General features: G+C 37.5%; 1 protein-coding gene across 1 annotated transcript in view; it reads right to left on the bottom strand.

The window, feature by feature from the left end:
- Nucleotides 1–26,704, bottom strand: part of LOC112308180 (phosphatidylinositol-binding clathrin assembly protein LAP) — a 54,754-nt gene that overhangs the window by 10,222 nt on the left and 17,828 nt on the right. The window contains exons 10-14 of the mRNA XM_071220265.1: nt 21,862–21,941; nt 21,042–21,118; nt 16,393–16,444; nt 7,754–7,850; nt 4,382–4,438 (exon numbers count right to left, since the gene is read on the bottom strand). Of these exons, the coding sequence (XP_071076366.1) occupies nt 4,382–4,438; nt 7,754–7,850; nt 16,393–16,444; nt 21,042–21,118; nt 21,862–21,941 (363 nt within the window). The remainder of the gene's footprint in view (nt 1–4,381; nt 4,439–7,753; nt 7,851–16,392; nt 16,445–21,041; nt 21,119–21,861; nt 21,942–26,704) is intronic.

The following is a 26,704-nucleotide window of genomic DNA, read 5'->3' as shown; positions in this document are numbered from 1 at the left end:
CATCTTCGATGTAATGTACCCAGAAAAGCAATAAAAGCCTGTACAGGCAGGGGTTGGGGCCCTCTCTCTCATTTAGAGAGCGTCTGTGCCATCCCTTCTCTCCACAGGACTTCTGTAGTCTGTGTGAATTTGTTCGCTGTGGGCTGGAGTCCGCATCAGCACAGGGCACAGTAAGTACAAAGGTCTGAGATGCCTGGTGTGCTCAAAGAACATCAAAGAAGCCCTATGTGTAGAATGAACTATGAAAGGCAAGAGTGCCAGGAGATGAAGGCAGAGAGGTAGTATGGAGAACCTTGGCATTTACTGAGAGAAACAAGGATGGGGGTGGGGAGTAAGCTGCAGCAGAGTGGCTTGATCTAACTTACACTGTACGTCAACCACTCTGGCTGCAGTATGGAAAAGACTGTAGAGACAAGGGCAGAAGCAGGGAGACCAGGTAGGAGGCAACTGCAGTGATCCAGGTGAAAGATGATGGTGACTTAGAAAACTTGAGAATGCATTCTGAAAATAAAGCCCACAGCATTTGCTCATCAATTGGATATGGAGTAAAAGAAAGAGAGGTGTCAAGGAAGACTCCAAGGTTTTTGGACTGAGCAACTGGACCGACAGAATTGCCATCAGCTATGATTGGGAAGCCTGTAGGTAAAACAGCTTCGGAGAGATCAAGAGTTTAGTTTTGGACATGTGAAGTTTGAGATGCCTATTACACACCCAAGTGAAGATGTCAATTAGTTAGGTATATAAATCCAGATAACAGCAACAAGCTCTAGGCTGGTGATACAATTTTGGGAGTCAGTGATACATAAATGTACCTTTAAAGCCATGACTTGGATGAAATCACCAAGGGAGTGAGTGTCCATAGAGAAGGTGCTCAATGATTGATCCCGGGGTACTCCAATATTTAGTACTGGGAAAGAGATTGAGAAGAACAACCAGCTGAGAGCATGATATCCTGGAAGTTAAGTGAAAAAAGCAATTCAAGGAGGAAGGAGTGGTCAGTTGCATAAAACGCCACTGGTAAGACACAATATGGACTGAGAAGTGACCACCGTATATGGTAATATGGAGGTCACTTGTGACTGAGATAAAAACAACAAGGATAGGCAGAATCCTTACTGGAATAGGTGCAAGTGAGAATGAGACAAAAAGAAGTACTGACACCATACAGAGAACTTTTTTGAGAAATTTTTCAACAACTGGATAAAACATACTACTAAATGGTACTACTATATTCATATGTGGAATAGCAATGAGCCATCATAATTAATATATATCAATCTAGATAGATCTCAAAAACATTAGTACAGAACAATGCCAATTATAATCAACTTTTAAAAATCATGTAGAATAGTACTATTCATTTTCCCACAGGAAAAGTATGTAGAATTTATCATAGTCATTGTTTCTGAAGAAGTGGAGGATGACTGGGACTAGGAGTCTGCCAAGAGGACTTTGATTTTATTTGTAAAGTTTCATTTTCAAATGAACTGAAAAAATTATGCTAAAAGGTTTACATTTAGGATTCCGGCCAAGATGGAGGCATAGGTAGATACGCTTTGCTTCCTCACACAACCAAAAGAAGGATAACAGCCAATTTAAAAATGAAAAACAATCAGAACAGCCAGAAGATTAAACTATATGGAAGTCCAACAACCAAGGAGTTAAAGAAGAAACAGTCATCCAAATTGGTAAGAGGGGAGAAGATGGGAAGCCGGGGTGGTAAGGATGCACGACAAGGCAGCAGCTGGCACACCGGGGCAGGCGAGACAGTGGCAGACCATGTGGTCCAACATTCGCGTGCAGATAAGCTGAGAGGAACAATGGGGGAGCGAGACAGATCACACAACCCAGGGTTCTAGCACAGGGAAACTAAAGCCTCAAAATCTCTGGCTATAAAAACCTGTGGGGATCATGGCAGTGGGAGAAACTCCCAGTCTCACGGGAGAGTCCGTTGGAGGGACTCAACAGTTCCTAGAACATACACAAGCCCACATACCACAGAATCAGCACCTGAAAGGGCACAATCCACTTGTGGGAAGCAAGGGAAGTTACTGAAAGCAGGGCAAGAGCCAAGCAAGTGGCATTGTTCCCTCTCAGACCCCTCCCCCACAGACAGCACCACATTGCAGAGAAGTGGGTTGCACCACCCTTGTGAATACCTAAGGCTCCACTCCTTACAATGTAACAGGTGCACCAAGACAAAGAAATATGGCCCAAATGAAAGCACAGATCAAAACTCCAGAAAAAGAAGTCTAAGAAAACTTTGTCTAAGTGACGAGGAGATAGCCAACCTATCAGATGCACAGTTCAAAACACTGGTAATCAGAATGCTCACAGAAGTAAGTGACTGAGTACAGTTGCAAAATAAAGGAAGAAGTGATGGCTATACAAAGTGAAGTAAAGAAAAATATACAGGGAACCAATCAACACTGAAGGGAAGGAAACTAGGACTCAAATCAATGACTTGGAACAAAAGGAAGAAATAAACATTCAATCAGAAGAGAATGAAGAAACAAGAATTCAAAAAAATGAGGAGAAGCTGAGGAATCTCTGGAACAACTTTAAACATTCCAACATCCAAATCATAGGGATGCCAGAAGAAGAGGAAGAGCAAGACACTGAAAACTTATTTGAAAAAATAGTGAAGGAAAAGTTCTCCAGTCTTGCAAAGGAAATAAATATGCAAGTCCAGGAAGTTCAGAGAATCCCAAAGAAGTTGGACCCAAGGAGAAAAACACCAAGACACATCATAATTAAATTCTCTAAGGTTAAAGATGAGGAGAGAATCTTAAAAGCAGAAGAGAAAAGGAGACAGTTATATACAAAGGAGTTCCCATAAGACTGTCAGCTGACTTCTCAAAAGAAACCTTACACGCAAGAAGGGGCTGGAAAGAAGTATTCAAAGTCACGAAAGGCAAGGACCTACATCCAAGATGACTCTATCCAGCAAAGCTATCATTTAGAATGGAAGGGCAGATAAAGTGCTTCCCAGATAAGGTTAAGTTGAAGGAGTTCATCATCACCAAGCCCTTCTGATATGAAATGTTAAAGGGACTTATCTAAGAAAAAGAAGATCAAAACTATGAACAGTAAAATGACAACAAACTCACAACTATCAACAACTTAACCTAAAAACAAAAACAAAAACCAACTAAGCAAACAAGTAGAACAGGAACAGAATCACAGAAATGGAGATCAAACGGAGGGTTATCAGCAGAGAGGGGGAGAGAGGAGAATGGGGAAAAATGGTACAGGGAATAAGAAGAATAAATGGTAGGTACAAAATAGACAGGGGGAGGTTCAGAATAGTATGGGAAATAGAGAAGCAAAATAACTTATATGTATGACCCATGGACATGAACTAAGGGGGGGAATGCTGGAAAGAGGGGGGTGCAAGGCAGAGTGGAATAAAGGGGAAAAGAAAATGGGACAACTGTAATAGCATAATCAATAAAATATACTTTAAAAAGTTAACATTTAGTAATTCAGGATGTTAAAGCACGGATGTTTGCTACCCTTTCAACTTTCCTGTATTTTTTACATTTTCCAAAATTGACACCAACAACAAAAACATGAGTTGAGTGAACCGGTGGTGAGATTTATGGACTGAATGACTTCAAAGTTTTCATTACCTGTACTACGTTACATGAAATTTATGCAATGTACCAAAGTTATAAAAAGGAGTACTGATGGTTACAAACAGCTTTTGAGTATGTAAAGGAAAATTTTAAATTATGAAAACATTTCCAAACGTGCAGAACAGAAATAAGAGACGACAATGAGTTAGAAAACAGTTGGATAAAAAACCTGAAATCAGAAAAGGTTCAGATATCTGACCCGTATTAATAATTTTTCCCATTGGAAAGTCTTGCATAATAAGAAAAACTCAGCCTTATTAAGTCCCACTCAGTTTTGTACTTGCTTGATGCAGAGTGCAAGTGACCCCTAACAGCAAGACGGCAAATAAAATAAAGCAAAATCAAACAACAACCACACTCTGCAAAAGGGAGGAAAACCAGCAGCAAACAGTAGCTTGTAACTCTTGGTGTAAAGCAAGAATATAAAGTAAGTTACATTTGAATCTCTATTACGTGCATATTATTCCTATTTTGGATTATCTATTAATTCTGGAACAGCTCTCCTTAACCCACTACTGCACATCCCTTCTCCTCCCCATTCCTCGGGTTCCCTTCTCTACTTCACTTAGCCAGCTCACAGAGCCTTTGGGGAAAGCGGGCTGTTCTTCCAGCGTAAGGAAAGGATATGGATAAATGGCCTTCCATTTTAAATTATCTATATCTCATTGTTTTCTGTTAGTGCAAGCCATGGGAAGTTTCACCTCAATCTCCTGCTTTCGATATATTAAAAGGTTTTTTCTTACCATTCCATACATAGGCACATGCTGTGAAGTCACTGGACAGGCCACTGGAAGTGGTACCTAGAAGCAAAGTATCAGTTACTATATAGTACATTTTCTACTTATATTTAATAAGAAATATAATAAGATACAGAAAACATTCTGCTGTATATTTAATATTGATAACAAATATAGTAAGTAGTTTATAGCCAGAGCAGTGATTTTTCCCCGAGCATGAGAAATTTAGGAGTTTTAAGGACTTCTAATTACTGGTATGTTGTGTTGGAAATCACAGCACAGTTCAAAGGAGCTCAACTTCCCGAGGAGTGGGACTTGCTTGGACAACATTACACACCCGAGAGAAATATGAACTTTCAGAAAGTTCATATGAAATATGCCAAGAAAGAAATGGTTATGATTCTTCTTTTTATACAGCATAAATAAAACAATAACATTCATAAACAAAATGAAAGAAAAAAGGTTTGGTTTTTTTTTTTTTAAAAAGACAGGTATGCTTTATTTACTTTTTATTTTTTTAATTAAACATTTTTTTAAATTGTAGTTCAATTACAGCTGTCTGTATTTTCTCCCCACCCCTCCACCCCACCCCAGCCAAACCCACCTCCCTCCCCCACCTCCACCCTCCCCCTTGATTTTGTCCATGTGTCCTTTATAGTAGCTCCTATAAACCCCTCTCCCCACTGTCCCCTCCCCACTCCTCTCTGGCTATTGTTAGATTGTTCCTAACTTCAACGTCTGTGGTTATATTTTGTTTGTTTGTTTCTTTTGTTGATTAGGTTCCAGTTAAAGGTGAGATCATATGGTATTTGTCCCTCACTGCCTGGCTTATTTCACTTAGCATAATGCTCTCCAGTTCCATCCATGCTGTTCCAAAGGGTGAGAAAGAAAAAATTTCAACCATAATCTCACTACCTCCAACAAATAAAACTTTCTTTTTTAAAAAAGATTTTTAGTTAGTTCTTTTTAGAGATAGGGGAAGGGAAGGAGAGAAACATCAATGTGTGGTTGCCTCTCACATGCCTCCTAGTGGGGACCTGGCCTGAAATCCAGGCATGCGCTCTGACTGGGAATCAAACTAGCAAACTCTTGGTTCGCAGGCCAGTGCTGAATCTGCTGAGCCACACCAGTCAGGGAAACTTTCTTAATTTTTCAATGTCCCCTTCTAGTCTTTTGTTATGACATCATTAGGATATATGAGATAATGTGAAAAATAAAGACAATTTGGCTTTCACCACAACAGATGAAAAGCAAAGTAATATACAGTATTAGTGCTATCAGCATAACATCAAATTATGCCTGGCTTTGAACCATGACTTATTTTCCTTGCCTATACCCGTCACAAGTTTACTCCTTGGCTTACTCTCTTTGTGTACTGCCGGGCGATATGAGAGACAGCAGTGGGCTTCGACCTTAGACATAACCCAGCATGCTAGTAACTGGCCAGAAGAGACTTGAACAAAGAGGCAAAATACATCTTTGATATCAATCTTTCTGATATTCCAAAGTATTCTTATACCCTGGCTCCTCATTCTGCTATAAAAAGTTTTCTTTATGCTTGATATATAGTATCTGAGCCAAACTGGTAAGTGTCTCATAAATAATTTGTATTCTTGAGGCATGTGCCCTATTACCGGGCACTTGCTACTCAAATCTGATCCACGGACCAGAGGCATCAACATCAGCTGGTAGTTTGCCAGAAATGCAGACTCTCAATCCCCGTCGTAGACATTAGTACATTTTAACAAGACCCCCAGGTGAGTCATATGCACATTAAAGCTTGAGAATAAGAAAGTATAGCAAGGATCTAGAAAAGTCTGTCAAGGAAGAAGTATTCCCAGCATTTTCACAATTTCACTAGAGCATCTTCGTTATTGTTAGGGAGAATGCTTATTCTCCTTGCCTTCTTATTTTCATATCCCTCTCTGAGGACTGAGGAACTTTAATTTAATGGTCTATGTTTCATATACTCAGTGAGTAGGAGTACTGTGCACAAAATCTCTATCATCAGCAGCAGCAGCACCATCACCATCATCATACTGCTGGCTAATATTTATTGAGCACTTACTGTGACCTAGACACTCTTCTAATCAGTTTACATGTATTGCTTCATTTAACACTCACAACGACCCAGTGGTCCACATCCTTTAAGTCCTTGGGGACAAATGTGTTTTGGAATTCACAATGTTTTGTATTTTAGAAAGATAATTACAAATTACACATAGAACATATTAGTAACACTCCAGGTGAGCTGAAATAGCACCCTCTAATAAAACACACTAATATTTCTGCAGCAAAACGCAAGTCCAAAATTCATGTATGAATACTTACACTTAGTGAAATAATGATGATAGCCTCATTATAGTTCAGATAGAGTTTTTCAGCCAAAACAGTTTGTTGCAAACCTCAAGAAAATCTTATTTTCCAGAGAGTTTTGAATTTTAGAACTGAAGACAATTTATTGGAGACCCATACTACAACCTTCAATCTATTAGCAACTCCTATCAATTCTGTGTGTGTGTGTGTGTGTGTGTGTGTGTATAATCTATCTTTCAATCTACTGCCACTACAGCATTCTAGACCAGGCCACTCTAGATATCTTGCTTCAACAACTTGAAAAGATCTCTAGCTCACTTTCCTAATCCGTATGTTATTTCCTTATTATCCATCTTTCACACTCCTCCTGGACTAATGTTTCAAAACTATAAAAGTGACTGCTCATAAGATAAAGCCCAAACTACTACACAAGCTTCTACAAGATCCGGTCTCTATTAAACACCCTAGCGTTATCTCTTGGTGCACCCATTATAACTTATGTTGTAGCCATGTTAAACTACTTATAGCTCTCTGAATAGCCCATGAAGTTTCCTGACTTTGCTCACGCTGCTCCCCCTGCTTAGAATGCCCCATTTGCCAGTGTTGTCAAGTCTCCGCATCTCCTTTTGCCTCACGTTCAGCAACTTTATGAAATTAACCAACACACCCTCTACAGTATTTCACCTTAGCACTTATAATATTCAATGCGTCCATTTGACGGCATATCTTCCTGCGATACAGCGGCTGTCTTTATCTCTCTGCACAGTCCCTGGTGCCTAAGAAGTGCTCAATAAATGTGGAGCCAAAAAGTAGAAGTGAAGATTCTGTGATGGGGAGATAACTATAGATCTTATAGAAGTCCTGAATTTGAATTTTCCCATTTTAATTTATGAAACAGCTTAATATGTCTACAACAAATGTTAGCACAATACATTAAATTGATTAAAAAGAAAACATTTCTTGCTCTGCCCTCTTCCTTTATACAAATTTATATACTATTATTCATATATGCCAAAAAAGTTAAAATTAAAAAGTAAGGTGATGATACATCACAAATTTTACCTTGTACACAAAAGGCTCAATAGAAATGGGACTCAATGACCAGTTCATTCCTTCAGTAACTTCCATCTTTGAAGACTGAGGAGACTTCATGTCAAATCTAAAATGGGATTTATAAATCAGTCTATTTAGGAGAATGACAAATCTACCATTTAAACATCTAGTCAGGATACAGCCTTTGATACAATGTTTATGCTTACGAACAAGTAAGAGATAACAGGAAGGAATCACAAAACAAAGTCCAAAAAAGGCCACTAGCTATTTTCTATATAAAGTTATCATTACAAACTTAATGTCTCAGCTTAGGTTTGATAGATAATTCCAACTTTAAACTCCTCACTCAAAAAATCTGAGAGTCTATAGAAAGAATTCAATAGTAGCACTTCCCTATAAACAAACTGACTTGAGTGAATACATTTTATTCTAAACTATTTTAATAGTTTTAGAGAAAAAACTAGTATTCTCCATGGTAGTGGGTCAAAAGGGCGTAAGTATAACTAGCTGTATAACCATGATGACATAGCTTAACCTCTTTCCTTACTTGTAAAATGGGGATAAACAATGCTTTACTTATCTGCTCTATAGAATGAGTTATTAAAGTTATGAGAAAAATAATGTCATATAGGAAATATTTTATATAAATAAGAGAATGCGTAGAAAGAAGTAGAAACAATCTATCGGGCATCTATTCTTACTAGGCTCTATTAGGTGTTTTCACAATCTTAAATATCATTTAATTTTCATAACAACCATTTGAAGCAAGCATTATAAATTCTCATTTTATGGATGACAAAACAGCCTCAGAGAAAACAAATATGTTGCTTAAGATCCTATAGTTAATGAATGGCAGGACTAGGAGCCTATACTAGAAACTAGTGGTTAAGTTTATTATCCTTATCTTCTACCTCTTTTTCATCTCCTCTACCAAGTCACGTAATACTCTATTCTGCATACACTTTAATGATAATTCTAAGACATGGTTCTTGTCTCTAAAAGCTCATATTTATTCCATATTCACCATTTGACTAATCCACATTTAATTTTTATCTGTGATATAGACTGTAAGAAGTCAAACAGTGCAAAAAGATCTAAAACTAAAACATCAGTCACCAGTTCCCCTTTCTAAAAGTAGCCACTCTTTTCCTTATGGTATTTAATTCCATTATCCTTAAGATGTTTATACTACTATGTCTTAATTTATAAATTTTAGATGTTATTGATTTCCCCTGGATGATACAACACTCTGATACAATACTTCCCACCTCCTCTCATCTTTGAAATATTATACATGTACCTAATATAGAGGTTAAGAGCTCCAACTGTAGAGCAAGACGGCCTGGGTTCACATCCCACTTCGCCCACTTAACAACTATACAAAGTTGGACAAGTATCAGAATCTCTGTATCTCAGTTTGTCCCATATGTAAAACGTGCATTGTACATTCATTGCATTCAATCAACAAAAATCCATTAAATACCTACTAAGTACCAGTTACTATTCTTGGTGTTTGGAATACAAAAAACAGATGAAAATATCTGCCTTCATGGAGCTTAGATCCAGTGGAAGTAATAGCTATCCCAAGTAGAAAGATTAAATGGCTTATGTGTAGAGCATTATGCTAAGTGAAATAAGCCAGGCAGTGAGGGACAAATACCATATGATCTCACCTTTAACTGGAACCTAATCAACAAAAGAAAAAAACAAACAAAATATAACCAGAGACATCGAAGTTAAGAACAATCTAACAGTAGCCAGAGGGGAGGGGGGAGGGGACAGTGGGGAGAGGGGCTTTCAGGAGCTACTATAAAGGACACATGGACAAAATCAAGGGGGAGGGTGGAGGTGGGGGAGGGAGGTGGGTTTGGCTGGGGTGGGGTGGAGGGGTGGGGAGAAAATGCAGACAACTGTAATTGAACAACAATAAAAAAATGTTTAAAAAATATAAAAGATTTAATGAAAATTTAAAAAAATGACTTCTGCGTAAAATAGAATGAACAGTATCTGGCTCAGAGTAAACAATAAAAGTTAGCAGCAAATGATCTGTCATTTTCATTTTTTCCTGAACACATCTCTCCTGGGGCGCTATATCCTTCTGTTCCAATGTAAACTGGCTGCTGTACAAATGTTACCCTGGGACTTCAATTGTTGTTACACTGGGACGCCCACCTCTCATTTAAGTATGGCTTTTTGTTTCCTTGAATCCCATGTGTTCCTCTTTCTTAGTTCATTTCTATTTTGCTGGAGCACACCCTGCAAGAGCTTACTGAGCAAAGGTGCACAGTAGGAATATTTTTTAGGTTTTGGGTGTCTGAAAATGTTTATCTCTTGCATTTGGTTGAGAGCTCGTCTGAGTACAAAATTTTAGATTGGAAATAAATTTCACAAGAAGAATATTTAACAGGTTGAAGTATTATCTTCTATCTTCCAGGATTATTGTTTAAAGGCTCAATGTTCTATTTATTCCTGATCAGTTGTTTGTACTAACTTTTCCTCAGTTCTTGACACACATCTTCTCTATTCAGCCTCCACAATATTAGGATATTTTGAAAGTTCAATTCTGGATCTACCATTATCCTTTTTATTCTCTATCAAGATGAGTTCATCTAGTCTTATGGCTTTAACTACCACATTTATTATTAAAACTCACAAAGTTTTATCTCTAGCCCTAATATTCAGACCCACATGTCTACCTGTCTCTTGGATGTCTAATATATATCTCAAACGTAACATTTCAAAACACAACTTGATTCAACTTAACTACTTAAATTATTTCCCTTCCAATCTTTCTCATCACAATACATGGCACCATCATCCAAAAACCTAAACACCATTACTTAATCTCTTTTCCCTCATCTCTAATACCAAGTACTATCAATTCTACCTCCAAAACACATCCAAGATGCATGCACTTTTCATTCTACCACCTCCGTGACTACCATCCCAGACAAGATGTTTCACATGACATGCTCCAAGAGAAAAGAAGCAGTCTGTACAGGTAGTGCAACTTTAAAATATATTCCTGGATTTTATATGTGAATATTTTATTTAGAATTCTGACATCTATAATAAATGAGATTGGTTAGCAGATTCCTATCTTTGTTGAGCTTTGATATTAAAGTTATATCATTTCATACACTGAATTGTACATCTTTCCTTTTTTCCTAAAGCCTGGAATTGAAATGTCCTATTCTTTAAGGGCTAAAGTTCAACCACAAACCCATGATGCTTCAGCAGATCTTAAATTACTTTTTCAAAAACTTATGTGGTGACTTTTCTAAGTATGCTTTTGCTTCTTCTGAGATGAATTTATTATTTATATTTTGCTTGGAAATAATCAATTTTCTCCAGATTTTCCAATATGTTATAGCCAAACAGTTGCAAAAAGTACTCCCTTATAATTATTTTAATCTCTCCTACATCTGTCATGTCAGCTCTCTTATTCCATATGTTATATACTTTTACAGTCTCTTTTCCCTTTAATCAGACAAGCTCATTTTATTGAACTTTAAAAAGAAATGTTTGGATTTATTCTTTTTTGAAATGTTATTAAGCTTTTATCTTTATGAATTTTTTTAGGTTTTTTATATATTAATTTTTTATTTTTTATTGTACTTTTTCCCCCTTTACCATTTAGTCCCCTTATATGCCCCTCCCCCCAGCAATCACCACATTGTTGTCCATGTCCATGAGTCCTTCTTCCTTTTTGCTCAATCCCTCCACCTCCTAATCTTCACTCCCCCAGAGCTGTAATCCTGCTCTCCATCTATGAGTCTGTCCCCATTTTCCTTTAGTCCAGTTTGTTCATTGGATTCCACATATGAGTGAAATCATATGGTATTTGTCTCTGACAGGCTTAATTCACTTAGCATAATGTTCTCCAGATCCATCCATACTGTTGTAAAGTGTACAATTTTCTTTTTTACAGTCAAGTAGTATTCCGTTGTATAAATGTCCCATAGTTGTTTTATCCATTCATCTACTGATGGACACTTGGGCTGCTTCCATATCTTGGTAATTGTAAATAACTCTTCAATGAACATAGGGGTCCTTATGTTCTTTCAAATTAGTGTTTTGTGTACCTTTGGATATACTCCCAGAAGTGGGAAAACTGGGTCAAAAAGCAGATCCATTTTTAATTTTTTGAGGTGTCTCCATACTGCTTTCCACAGTGGCTGCACCAATCTGCATTCCGCCAAGAGTGCAAAAGGGTTCCCTTTTCCCACATCCTCGCCAGCACTTGTTGTTTGTTGATTTATTGATGATGGCCATTCTGACAGGTGTGAGATGGTGTGTCATTGTGGTTTTACTTTGCATTTCTCTGATTAGTGATGTTGAACATCTTTTCATATGCCTATTGGCCATGTGTATGTCCTCTTTGGATAAGTATCTATTCAGATCCTTTGTACATTTCTTTAAGTGGGTCATTTGCTTTTTGGTGTTGAATTTTGTAAGTTCTTTAGAGATTTTGGGTATAAACCCCTTATCAGATGTATCAGTGAATATTTTTTCCCATTCCATGGGTTGTTGGACCTGGGCTCTCTATTCTATTCCATTGATCTATATGTCTGTTTTTACAGCAGTACCATACTGTTTTGATTACTATGGCCTTATAGCATAGTTTGATATTAGGTATCATGATTCCTCCAATTTTATTCTTCTTTCTCAGGATCACTGTTGCTATGTGGGGCCTTTTGTGGTTCTACATAAATTTTTGAAATATTTCTTGGCTGGTGTAGTTCAGTGGATTGAGCGCGGGCCTGCAAAGCAAAGGGTCACAGGTTCGATCCCAAGTCAGGGCACATGCCTGGGTTGCAGGCCAGGTCCCCAGTGGGGGGCATGCCAGAGGCAACCACACACTGAAGTTTCTCGCCCCCTCCTTCTCCCTCCCTTCCTCTCTCTCTAACCCATACTTCTCAGGGGAAACCCTTTGGCTGTTGAAATATCCCTCTGGAACTTCGGCTGCTGCCTGTTGGAGCCCAACCAGCCCACTCGTGTTTTCTATGCGCTATCAGTCTCATTTTGGTGAAGTGGTTTCTTCTGTCTGTTCATGGTTATAAGGCTTCTCTCCAGCTAGTGTTCAGTTGGTTATTCAGGATGATTTCTCTACAATTTAGTTGTAATCCCAGAATGGTCCTCAGAGGAGGTTAGTGTAGCTTCCACTTACTCCTCTGCCATCTTGGATCTCCTATCTTTATAAATTTTATTATCCTAATACATTTTTGTTATATCTATTTTCTTACTATAATAAAAACTAAATTACTTTTAATTTCCTTTTTAAACAATGATAAAATTTTCCTCCAAGTTTTTCACACTGATCTATTAGCTTTGGTATCAAGTTCACTTTTTCATTAACTCTAAATAATCTGTAAATTTCCTTTTGATTTCCTCTTTGGCAAAAGGATTATATTTAAGAATTTATAAGTACTTAAGATTTTTCATGGTAACTATTTATTATTCTTAATTTTATTGGATTATGAAAAAATATAGCCTATAAAATTGTTAAGTTTTTTGTTATGCTTTTCTTTGTGATTGCTTGGAAGAAAATAAACATTCTGTGTGTATGTACAAGCAAGTTTATTATTTATTATGTATTATTCAAGTTCCTCTATGTCCTTACTTGTGTTTTATCTGTTAGATCTAATAATGAATGAGCTTTACAATCAATGATAACAACTGTATCTTTCTCCAAATAGTTCTAATAATTTTGGCTTATGTATTTAGCTTTATATATACAGTATTAAGACTTTTGGGAGTTCTGGCCAAGATGGAGGCATAGGTAGACACACTGGGCCTCCTTGCACAAACAAAAGAAGGGCAACAGCAATTTAAAAACAAAAAACAACCAGAACTGACAGAAAATCGAACTGTATAGAAGTCTGACAACCAAGGAAATAAAGAAGAAAACTTCATCCACACTGGTAGGAGAGGCGGAGATGGGCAGCCGGGGCAGAGAGGACTCGCAGCAAGGCGGTGGCTGGCGGACCCAGCAAGGTGGCGGATTATGGAACAGGGCAGGCCAGGCTGCAGCTAGCAGACCCCACAAGGTGGTGGCTGGCATACCCCGCGGCCCCACATTCGTGCATAGATAAACCGGGAGGAACAGCGGGGAAGCAAAACAGACCACGCAATCCAGGGCTCCAGTGCAGGGAAATAAAGCCTCAAACCTCTGATTGAAAACACCCGTAGGGGTTGAGGCGGCAGCAGGAGAAACTCCCAGCCTCGCAGGAGAGGTCGTTGGAGAGACCCACAGGGACCTAGAGCATGCACAAGCCCACCCACTCGGGAAACAGCACCAGAGGGGCCCAATTTGATTGTGGGTGGTGGAGGGAGTGACTGAAATCCGAGAATGATCCGAGGGAGAGAGTGGAGCAAGCGCCACTGCTCCCTTTCAGCCCCTCCCCCATGTACAGCATCACAGCGCAGCAACCAGTGTTACCCGGCCCTGGTGAACACCTAAGGCTCTGCCCCTTTACATAACAGGCGCGCCAAGACAAAAAAAAATGGCCCAAAGGAAAGAATACATCAAAGCTCCAGAAAAAATACAACTAAGCAACGAAGACATAGCCAACCTATCAGATGCACAGTTTAAAACACTGGTAATCAGGAAGCTCTCACACAATTGGTTGAATTTGGTCACAAATTAGATGAAAAAATGAAGGCTATGCTAAGAGAAACAAAGGAAAATGTACAGGGAACCAAGAGTGATGCGAAGGAAACTGGGACTCAAATCAACAGTGTGGACCACAAGGACGAAAGAAACATCCAACCAGACAAGAATGAAGCAACAAGAATTCAGAAAAATGAGGAGAGGCTTAGGAACCTCCAGGACATCTTGAAATGTTCCAACATCCGAATTATAGGGGTGCCAGAAGAAGAGGAAGAACAAAAAATCAAAAACTTATTTGAACAAATAATGAAGGAGAACTTCCCTCATCTGGCAAAGGAAATAGACTTCCAGGAAGTCCAGGAAGCCCAGAGAGTCCCAAAGAAGTTGGACCCAAGGAGGAACACGCCAAGGCACATCATAATTACATTACCCAAGATTAAAGATAAAGAGAGAATCTTAGAAGCAGCAAGAGAAAAGGAGACAGTTACCTACAAAGGACTTCCCATAAGACTGTCAGCTGATTTCTCAAAAGAGACCTTACAGGCAAGAAGGGGCTGGCTGAAAGTCATGAAAGGCAAGGACCTACATCCAAGATTACTGTATCCAGCAAAGCTATCATTTAGAATGGAAGGGCAGATAAAGTGCTTCCCAGATAAGGTCAAGTTAAAGGAGTTCATCATCGCCAAGCCTTTATTATATGAAATGTTAAAGGGATTTATCTAAGAAAAAGAAGATAAAAAAAATATGAACAGTAAAAATGACAGCAAACTCACAGTTATTAACAACCACACGTAAAACAAAAACAAAAGCAAACTAAGCAAACAAATAGAACAGGAACAGAACCACAGAAATGGAGCTCACATGGAGGGTTATCAACAGGGGAGTGGGAGGGGGAGAGAGGGGGGAAAGGTACAGAGAATAAGTAGCATAAATGGTAGGTAGAAAATAGACGGGGGGAGGGTAAGAATAGTATAGGAAATGTAGAAGCCAAAGAACTTATATGTATGACCCGTGGACATGAACTATAGGGGGGGAATATGGGAGGGAGTGGGTGGGCAGGATGGAGTTGAGTGAAGGGGGGGAAATGGGACAACTGTAATAGCATAATCAATAAATATATTTTTTTAAAAAAGACTTTTGTATCCCCATAAATAGTACCTTTTATCATTATATGATATTCCTCCTTATTCTGTATAGTGCTTTTAACCTTACATTCCACATTATTAATATTGTTAATATGATCACTCCTGCCTATCTGGGGTTTCCATTTGTCTGTTAGGGGGCCTGAAAATGTAGAGATTCACTTACTGGAGTAATATTGATTATTGTATGATGCTGATCTGGTACTTTTGTTGTCTTTGTTTAATAAAATAAATTATAAGTATTACTTATTTAATACAGTCTATATCATAAAGTAAGAATAAACCCAAGAATACAAAGAACTATGAAGAATGCCAATATTCAAGACATACTTAGAAAAAGAAGATCCTTCAAATGAACCATAAAGAGACTGTCAGAGGGGAGGAGGAGAAGCATGCAATACAGTATACTTTAACCAAGAAATTTACCTACAAAAATTGGATTAGTATATAACAAATAAATTTCCTACTTTAATTAAGTAAAAAATTCACATAGTATAGAGTTTTATAACAAATTATCCGTATATCTAATTTTAAAATAATTATTTTTCTACTTGTTACTCTTATAAGCCTCTTCCTCTAACATGTATTTATTGGCTGCCTTTTTAAAATAATAAAAACTTACTTGTTGATTAGATTCCACATTGAACAAAATAAACTGATAAATAAAATAGATCCAGAGGCATGGACACATCGAACAGGCTGACAGCTGTCAGAGGGGAGGGGGTTAGGGAACTGAAGGTAAAGAGATTAGCCAAAGAACATATATGCATAACCCACAGACACAGACACCAATGTGGTGAAGGCCAGGGAGGGTCAGGGGCTAGGTGGAGGTGGAAAAAGTGGGGTGGAAAATGGGGGACATCTGTAATAGCATCAACAATAAAAACACTTACTTGCTGACTAAGCTTTCTCCAAATTTAGAACTGCTTTCTCCAAATTTACAATCTGTTTTATAAAAAAAAAAAACCTTTGCATCTTTTTTATATAAATACTTTTCTCTTAAAATGAACTTGAAAGAACTCATAGACACAGGAAACAATGTGGTGATTGTGGGGGGCAGGGGTGGAGATGGAACAGGGCATTGAGGGGAATAAATGGTAATGGAAAAAATACAAAAAAGAATAAAAAAGAAAAAATATAAATAAATAAGGACAGTAGCCTCCTGGAAAAATAAAAATATATCTACATGTAAAAATACTAATTTAAAAAAGGATGGGTACTTCCTAGGGGTCTAGTAAATAAGTCATCAAGATGGTTTCCTGTTATTGTTCCATAAGATTGTCTGGCTTCAACAGGTTTGTAGATTTATGAAGATCATATTATTTGTAATATATCACGTAGACAAAATAATCTGAAAATAAAAGACAGAATTAGATGGAAATCTAAGCCAAATTTCTATCAATACAGTAATTACATATACGTACCTTTCCATTACAAACTAACAGGACTTCAAATTATTAGGTTAATGAGTATAAATAAAGTCATGTTAAATTATTCATTAAATAAATTTTAATTGAACAGCTGTTATGTGCCAGGCCCTGTTCTAGGTGCTAAAGATACAGCAGTGAATAAAAAAGATAAAAACCCCCGCTTTCATGTAGTTTACATTCTATTGGAGAAAGAAACTAACCAAGACAAATAACGCATATAATATGTTAGATTGTGATAAATGCTAAAGAAAAAAACATCAGGAAAAGGGTATGATATGTTGGTGGAGGTTGGGGATACTTAAATTTTAGATAGGAAAGGCTCACTGAGAAAGGGACTTTTAAGCAAAGAACTGAAGGATGTGAAAGAGTGAACCGTGAGATCCAGCAGAAGGAACAGCATGAAAAAAGGCCCTGAGGAAACAGTGTGCTTGGTCTGTTTAAAGAATAAAAAGCTTCTGCACGGCTAAAGAAAACATCAGCAAAATGAAAAGGGAGCCAACCATATGAGAAAATATATTTGCAAATGATACCCTGGACACAGGTTTGCTCTCCAAAATATATAAAGAACTCACACAACTCCATTCCAGGAAGACAAACAATCCAATGAAAAAATGGGCAAAGGACCTGAACAGACATTTCTCCAAGGAGGACATACAGAGGGCCCAGAGGCATATGAAAAGATGCTCAGCATCACCAGCAATCAGAGAGATGCAAATTAAAACCACAAGGAGATACCTCTTCACACCAGTCAGAGTGGCCATCATAAACAAATCAACAAACAAGTGTTGGAGAGGATGCGGAGAAAAGGGAACCCTAGTGCACTGTTGGTGGGAATGCAGACTGGTACAGCCACTGTGGAAAGCAGTATGGAATTTCCAAACTGGTGGTTGCCAGAGGAGAGGGATTTTGGGGGACTGAGTAAAAGAGATGAAGGGATTATAAAGCATAATTTGGTAACTGCAAAATAATCACCTGGATGTAAGTACAACATAGGAAATATAGTCAATAATATTATGATAAATATGTATGCTGCCAGTTGGGGCACTAGAAATATTGAGGGGAACACTATGTAAAGTATTTGATTATCTAACCACTAAGCTGTACACCTGAAATTAATACATAATAAAAAAAGGAGGGGAGAAATGGACTGTAGGGGCAAAGACAGAAGGACGTAAGTGGTCAGAAAGCTCTTGTCCAGGTTAAGACACAATAGTAACCTGGACTAGGGCGATAGCACTGGAGATAGTGAAAAATGGTCAACTTTTATATATGTTTTGTAGGTAAAGCCAACAGATTCCCTGATGCATTAAATATGGGGTATGACAAAAAGAAAGAAGTCAAGGAACTCCAAAACTTTTGGACTGAGCAACTAGAAGAAATGAATTGCTATTTTCCATTAACTTAGATGGGAAAACCCATGGATAAAGCAATTTTGGGTTAGAGTACCAGGAGCTCAGTTTGGGACATACTGAGTTTTGAGCCACTATTACAAATTCAAGTGAAACCACTGAATAGACACAATTTGGGAGTTCAGGAGGAATGGCTGTGGCTGGAGATAGTAATTTGGGAGTTCTTATCATGTAAATGGTATTTAAAGCCATCAGCTTGGGTGAGATCATCTAGGAAAAGAATACATACGGATAAAGAAGAGAAATAAGGACAAATCAGTGAAAAAATTCTTTTATAAAAGGAGCCAAGAGTTTGATAAGAAGAAAACTAAAAGGCAAACCTAAGAAAATGTATCAAAGTAGAGGGCTATGTACAATGCTATTGAGGCTTTCCAGAAAGGTGAAGACTGAGAAATTATCATTGGATTCCGCAACATGGAGGTCACTGGTGACTTTGACAAGAGCAATTTTAGTAGTTTGATGGATACAAAAACCTGATTTGCATTACCTAATTACTTAAAGTACTTAAAGTAATTCAAAAGCAAATAGGGGAGATATTAACACATCTTTCTTAGTAATTCTAAGAAGCAGACAAAATAGTCAGTTAAGATATAGAGGATTTAAACAATACAGTTAACAACTTTGACCTAATTGATACTACAATGAGAACAATGACAGGATACAGTTTTCAAGTGCACATGAAACTTCTACCAAAAAAAAAAATTATCATAGGCTGGGCCATGTATCAACAAAGTCCAAAGGACTGAAATTTCCGAGAAGGTTCTCAGACAAAGTGCAACTAAGCTAGAATTCAATAACAAAACAGATAATTAGGAGACCCCTATATACAAGTGGTTTTAAAATGCATTTCTAAGTAACACATGAGTCAGGCCCCGTTCTACATGTACTGACTCATTTATCCTGATAATGGCCTTAAGAGGGTAAGGAAGCTGAGGCACAGAGAAGTTAAGTGATCTGTTCAAAGTCACCAAGTCTATGAATGGTAGAGTGAAATTTGAACCCAAGCACTCTGGTTCTATGACGAATAGTTTTAAATCACAGTGATGTAAGAGAAAAACTGGTTTCAGCTGGCCACAGAATTTGCAACAGAATTGGTTCAAGGAATGATGGTTAGACAACCTGGGCCAAGTGCTCAGGGAAGCATATGTGGAAATCACCAGAAGTCACTTTGGGTCTGTTGGTAATCAGGCCCACAGGCCTTTATAATAACGGTACTAGTAGTTCCCTTAGTCCCCCTACACTCTACTTGGGATACATATTCACAGTAGAGTCAATACACAGCTTGTCAAACACTACATTTAATAGTGTTGTAGTATCTATTGTAAGCACTAATGATTCCCAAACCATAGGGACTCAAAAAAGCAGTCATTCTTTAAGCAAAAGTACAGTTTTTGCTATACATATGGTTTTACTCAAAGGACTTAAGTTCATCATACTTTTGGTTAAACTCACCCATGGAAATTGCAGGTGTATCCATTGAGAATACATGCACAAAAGAAAAACAAAAACATTTAAAATAGATACAGTTGAAGTTTTTGAGTCAAATTAAGAAAAAACTTTAATTCAGATACATATAGCTCATTATAACATGGATGTGTGTCTAGAAGATCAGGTAATGTTGTTGAAAAACTATCCCCCATTAAAAAGCAGAATATGACTGATCATGAGCAGTCATGTGTCAGAAAATGTATAACCACCAGCTCTCCAGGAAAAAAAAACAGAAGGTCTGTTTTTAGTGTTTGTCCATTCCTGTGGTGTAAATACTTCCATCATGGCCAATTTCAAGTTACTAATGTGACATCAAGCAGCTTGTAAAATTCCTGAAAATTTAGCAATGGGATCTTGTAAGCTGGTGTGAGCTGTATCCAGCATACTACTTTAAGTATGAAGCAAACTAACCTTAAGAAATTACAACAGACTTACATGTTAAGCATTAGAAGGTATCACACTGTATGTATGTATGTTTCTTTGTAAAATTTATCTTTAAATTAGTAATTGCTTGCATGTACAAAAATTCAAAAATTACAAACTGGTACACATTGAAGATTCTTTCACCTATCTCTTTCCATGAGCCGCCAAGTTCTTTTTCAAGGAAGGATATTTTATTCATATTTTTGTATATAGAAATTATATAAACATATACATATATTCTTTCTTTTTCTGTTTTCAAAAACAAAGATGTAGCTTACTATACTTTGTTTCACATCTTGCTCATCTTCCATTTCACAATACATCTTGGCTATCATTTTATTTCAGTACATAAAAACAAGCCCCTTATTTATAGTCATTTTGCAATTAGGATGTTGCAATGGATATCCTTGTCAATACACCATTTCACAACTGTGAATATATATATATGTATATGTATATGTATATATGTATATATACGTACATATATATATACATATATATATATATGTATATATATATATATAAAACATAAATTCCTAAAAGTGAAATTGCTAGGTCAAAGACTGCTTTCAGGAAGAGGCACCAGAAATAGTAGGTGGCTATACAGTGGAAGAATTAAAGATTCAAATCCTGTCCTCAATTATTACTGACATTCATATAATATATTTGTATTATATTACTGATATTCATATAATATATTCATATTATATATTGAATATTATAGAATATTTGTATTATATGACATAATCATATAATATGTTCATGTTATATGACATAATCACATAATATTACCTGAAAACAAAGCTTGGCTTGATGAAGCTTTCCCAAGTGAACTATCTGAGATGGAGGGAATCAATGAATGCTGGAGACTTAAGAGATCACAAGAAAGATGAGGCACACTCACAAATAAACAGAATCACATAACTGAACCTACATTTCTTTAATTCATCCATCTATCTACCTTTCAATCGATCCATTCATCCAACTATATACTAATTATACATCTACATGTGATGGAGAGATAAATAAGAAATAGTCAACAGACTTGTTGACTATCAGAAGGTGATAATATATATCAAGTATAAGCAACATAACTAAAAGTGCAATGAATAATACATGACCTTTACAGAAATTTTAGACAACTGAAAAGTACAAAAAAGAAAATTGAAATCAACCATAATTTTCCACTCAGAAATAAACAGTGGGAACATTTCCAAGTGATATACTCCTTGAATGTTATTATTCATACTATCTTGTAGTTAGTTTGCCATGCCATTAAATAATCATCTACAACAGTTACGCTCATTGGTGCAGCCCCTAAGGGAGGAAATCAAATTCTTCAAAAGAAGGGGATATTCCAGTCCCAACCTCTGACTTTGAGAATCACTCAGTGTAATAAAAGATGTTCCTTTGGGAATCAATCACCCTTGTGAAAAGGTGTGAGTCTTCACAAAAGACTGAAAATCTCTATCCTGTATTATCATTTAAAATCACTACACAGTATTCCATCATATTCAAAGCCCGTAATTTATTTAGTCACATGTTGTTAAAATGAGGGAACTTATTTAGAGAGAAACAAAAGTAACCTATACTCAGATATTTATTAACTTACTTGGAAGGAGGAAAATCATCACTTTTCTCTTCCAAAGAAGCTAAATGCTGTTTTAGTGCTTCAAGTAAACCGAGGGGTGCCTAAAAATACAGTTATTATGAAAGAGTTATTTTCTGATACTTTTTAGCAAATTCATAGTCTCCAATATCATAAAAAGTTTGGAACAAAAATTAAGACACCTATATAGAAAATTCATTAAAGCTAAATAACTGCTACAAGTAAATTCACTATTAAAAGTGACGTCATGGTACCAAATCAGATTTTCAAACTATTCGTTTTTGTGCATTCTTTAAAACCAATAGCAAAGGCAGAGGGATCCAAGATAGCAGAGGAGTGAGTGGAAGCCATCCTAACTTCCTCCCACAACCAATCTCAAATTACAACTAAATTGTGGAGAAATCACCCAGAACAAACAATTGAACAATAGTGAGAGAGAAGCCTTGTAACCACATACACAGAAGAATCAGCTTCAGCACAATGTGAAAGGTAGGGAGTATGGTGGAGACTCGAGAGGGCTGGCTGGGTGCCCAAAGGTGGCAACACCAGAGGGATAATTAAGCAGCTGCTTGGATCCCCCTGAGAAGTGTGGGGTCTAAACCCTAAGCTGGGATCCCCAGTCTAGAGCACCAGAGCCCAAAAAGTACACAGATAACATCCAACTGCAAAAAGCAGCAGGGTTGCTCTCTGCCAGAGATGGATGGCTGGAGATGCAAAGAGCCATTTAAAGGGCCAACACATAAATTTTCATTTGCAGGCACTTATCTGGGTCTCTGGCAAAGGTGGGGGCAGAGTGGGCTAGAGATGCCTGAGGAGACACTGGGGATGGAAGATTTGGGAAGAAAACTGAGAAAGTAGCCACTGGGACCCCAGTGTTGAATCACCCCCCCATACTACAGCAGCCATTGTGCTCAGGCAGACCACTCCCCTCCAAGGGGCAGCAGCCTGAGGGGAAGCAATAGCCCTGACCCCAGGAGGGACTCTGCCCCGGCTCTGTGGTGCTTAAGCCTGACTGCTGAGTGCAGAGTGAACAGATTAACAACTGAAGCAGTCAGCCAGGACAGATCCATGGTAGTCTCAAACAGGCTCCCTAAGGTCAGAAGGGGTCACCATCTGACATCACCAGAGGCAGATCCAGAAATAAAAAACAGTGGTAAATGCTAGATGCTACCAAGACAAAAATCCACCGTGATCTTCTCCATGATTTGCAGTATTTTCTTTCCTGCATAGCTTTTCCATGTTCATTTTTTGTCCTTCAAGTTTGTGCAAATTAAGTCACTAGATTTTATACTATAGTTTATTTCAATTCACAGATTTTACCCCTTCCTTCTCTTACCCCACTTTACCTTCTTCTTTCCTCTTATTATTCTCGTTTTAAATTGTGTTTTCTCTCTTGGTACAACTTGTTTCCATTCCTCACTCTTACTATTTCTCCCCCGTCCAGCCTCTCAAAACCAACTTTCTTGTCTGTGGGCATCTCACATTTTTTTTCTCACTCTTAAAATACCTGCATTCTCTCTCCACCTTTTGCAATCTTTCCTTGCTGGTTGTGGATAGGTTAGTTGTTGTTGCATTTTTAAAATTTTATCTCTAGATCTTGACTGATTTTGTATTTTAAATCTCAATTTTACTGTTACTCTCTACTACTCTTTTTCGTCTCAAATTTTACTTTTGCACCATCTTAACCTGTTTTTTTCTTTCTTTATCTTTCACGCTGCCCTGTTTTTCTTTTTATCTTCATCTCATATTTTTGTTTTTCCCTGTCTTAGCCTGGTTTTCATTCCTCACTCTTAGTATTGCCTCTCCCCCTGTCATCTCAAAATCACTTCCCTTTCCTCAAGATATCTCTTAAGCTTTTCTTTCTTTCCTTTTTCCCTCTTATTTCCATTCCACCTAAAATTAATAAAATTTTAGCTCATTTGTGTTTTTATTGTTGTTCAAGTACAGGTGTCTCCATTTTCACCCCAACACAGCCCCCTTACCCCACCATCCCCACCTCCTACACCCAAACCTACCCCCTCTGGCTCTGTCCATGTGTCCTTTATACATGTTCCTTGATGGCCCTTCCCCTATTCATCTCCATTATCCCTCCCCGCCTCCTCTTGTTATTATCAGTTTGTTTTTTATTTCAATGTCTCTGGTTATATTTTGCTTGCTTGTTTGTTTTGTTGATTAGGTTCCACTTATAGGTGAGATTGTATGGTATTTGTCTTTCACCGTCTGGCTTATTTCACTAGCATAATGCTCTCCAGTTCATGCCATGGTGGATCTTTATCTCCAATTTGGTCCCTATTTTTTTACTATTTATTTACTTTTTTCTTTTTCTTTCTCTCTCACTCCATTTTATTTTAATTCCTGTTTAAACTTAACACTATATGCTTCCCTTCTCTTACTCCATTCCATCTTCTTCGTTCCCTTTTTTATTTATGATGTAAATTTTACTTTCTCTCTTCGCATTCCTCCAATTCTCTCCTCTAATTAGTACGCCTCCCTCTATGCTCCCAAAATTATTTTGTATTCAGTAGGTCATGTCATATTCACACTCCTTTCTTATAATAGTCTCAATCCCTTTACACCCCTATTAATACTGGTTCATTTGCTGTCGACAGTGGGACTGTGGGGGGCGAGTTATTTTTACAGATGTAGTTTTGTTGTGGCAGCACCTGCACAACAGCACACAAGATGTGGTGGGTGAAGTGACAGTCAGCCAGCTAGAGGGAAGGACCCACCAAAGAATGACCCAACAACAATCAAAACCCAATTACATCCAGAGAGCCAACATAAACAGCATGAAGGGCATCCCAGAGCATCAAGCTCAGGTGATCAAGGAGACTGCACCACTGAAACACACAGGTCTCCTACCATAGAAGTTCACACCACAAACTCAAGAAGTCAAACAGATCAATTTAAGAAGCAGAAGCAAACAAGAAGACTCCCTAAAACAGGAAGACAAAGAAACAACCTCCAATCGAATGGAAAGGAGGAATCCCCAGAAAGAGTGTTAAATGAAATGGGGGCAAGTAAACTATCAGATACTGAGTTCAAAACAATGGTTATAAGGAAGCTCAAAGATTTAAATTGAGAATTACAAAAACAACAGGGAAACTATGAGGAACTTACTGCAAACTATATCAGCATGAAAAAGGACACAGAAACTATCAATAAGACCCAGGAGGAAATGAAGAATGCAATTTCTGAATTGAAGAACACAGCAGAAGGAATCAAAAGCAGGCTAGATGAAGCAGAGGATCGATCAGCAAGCTGAAGGACAAGGGAGAAAAAAATTACCAGAAAGGACAAGAAAAGGAAGAGATACTCAAAAAGAATGAAGAATGAAGAGGAGTTAAAGGGAAATGCAGGACAACATGAAATGTAATAATATCCGTATAATAGGGATATCAGAAGGAGAAGAGGGGCAAGGGATAGAAAATCTGTTTCAAAAAGTAATGATGGAAAACTTTTCTAATTTGAAAAGAACAAGTCACACAAGTCCAGGAAGCACAGACAGTCTGAATCAAGATAAACCTAAAGAAGCTCACTTCAAAAAACATCATAATTAAAGTGACAAAATTCAAAGACAAAGAGAGAATCATAAAGGCATCAAAGGAGGAACAGGAAGTAACATAAAAGGGAGACCCAATAAGGCTAGCAGCTGACTTCTCAACAGAAACACTACAAGCCAGAAGGGAACGGCAAGAAATATTACAAGTAATGAAAGCAAAGGCCTGCAACCAAGACTACTCTACCCAGCAAGGCTCTCATTTAAAATATAAGGTAAAATAAGGAGTTTCCCAGACAAAATAAGGCTGAAAGAATACACCTCCACCAAACCAGCATTGCAAGATCTGCTAAAGGGACTGCTTTAAGGAGGTGAAACAAAAGAGTGAGAGAGAGAGGAACCCAGGTACAAAGGGGAAAAATGGCAATGAATAATTACCTATCAATAATAACCTTAAATGTAAATGGAATAAATGCACCCAACACAGGAGCACCCAAATATATAAGGGAAATCTTGGAGGACTATAAGAAAGATATAGAGAGCAACACATATAGTAGGGGATTTTAACACCCGACTGTCAACAATGGATAGATCTTCGAAAAAAAATCAACACCGATATTGTGGCATTGAACACATCCTAGATCAAATGGCCTTAACTGATATGTATAGAACCTTTCACCCCAAAGAATCAAAATACACATTCTTTTCAAATGCACATGAAACATTTTCAAAGAGAGACTACATGATAGGACACAAAACAAACCTCAACAACTTCAAGAAAACTGAAATCATATCAAGCATTTTCTCGGACCATAAGGGCTTGAAACTAGAAACCAGCCTCAAGGAAAAAATTCAAAAAGAGTCAAATTCATAGAGACTGAATAGCATGTTATTAAACAGTGAATGGGTTAATAATGAGACAAAAAGAAGAAATAAGAAAGTTGCTGGAAACAAATGAAAATGAACACACAACAGCCCAAAACCTATGGGACACAGCAATGGCAGTCCTGAAAGGGAAATTCATAGCAATATAGGCCTACCTAAGAAAGATAGAAACATTTCAAATAAACAACCTAATCCTACATCTACAATAACTAGAGGAACAACAACAAACAAAGCCAGGAGCAAGTGGAGAGAAGGAAATAATCAAGATCACAGCAGAAATAAATGACATAGAGACTAAAAGAACAACAAAAAGGATTAATAAATCCAGGAGCTGGTTCTTCGAAAAGATAAACAAAATTGACAAGTCTTTAACCAGACTCATCAAGAAAAAAAGAGAGAGGACCCCACTAAATAAAATCAGAAATGAAAGAGGACAGATTACAACAGATACTACAGAAATAC

This window comes from Desmodus rotundus, chromosome X (assembly GCF_022682495.2).
Source record: "Desmodus rotundus isolate HL8 chromosome X, HLdesRot8A.1, whole genome shotgun sequence".
Classification (NCBI taxonomy): Eukaryota; Metazoa; Chordata; class Mammalia; order Chiroptera; family Phyllostomidae; genus Desmodus; species Desmodus rotundus.
This window is presented reverse-complemented; position numbering and strand designations above follow the sequence as displayed.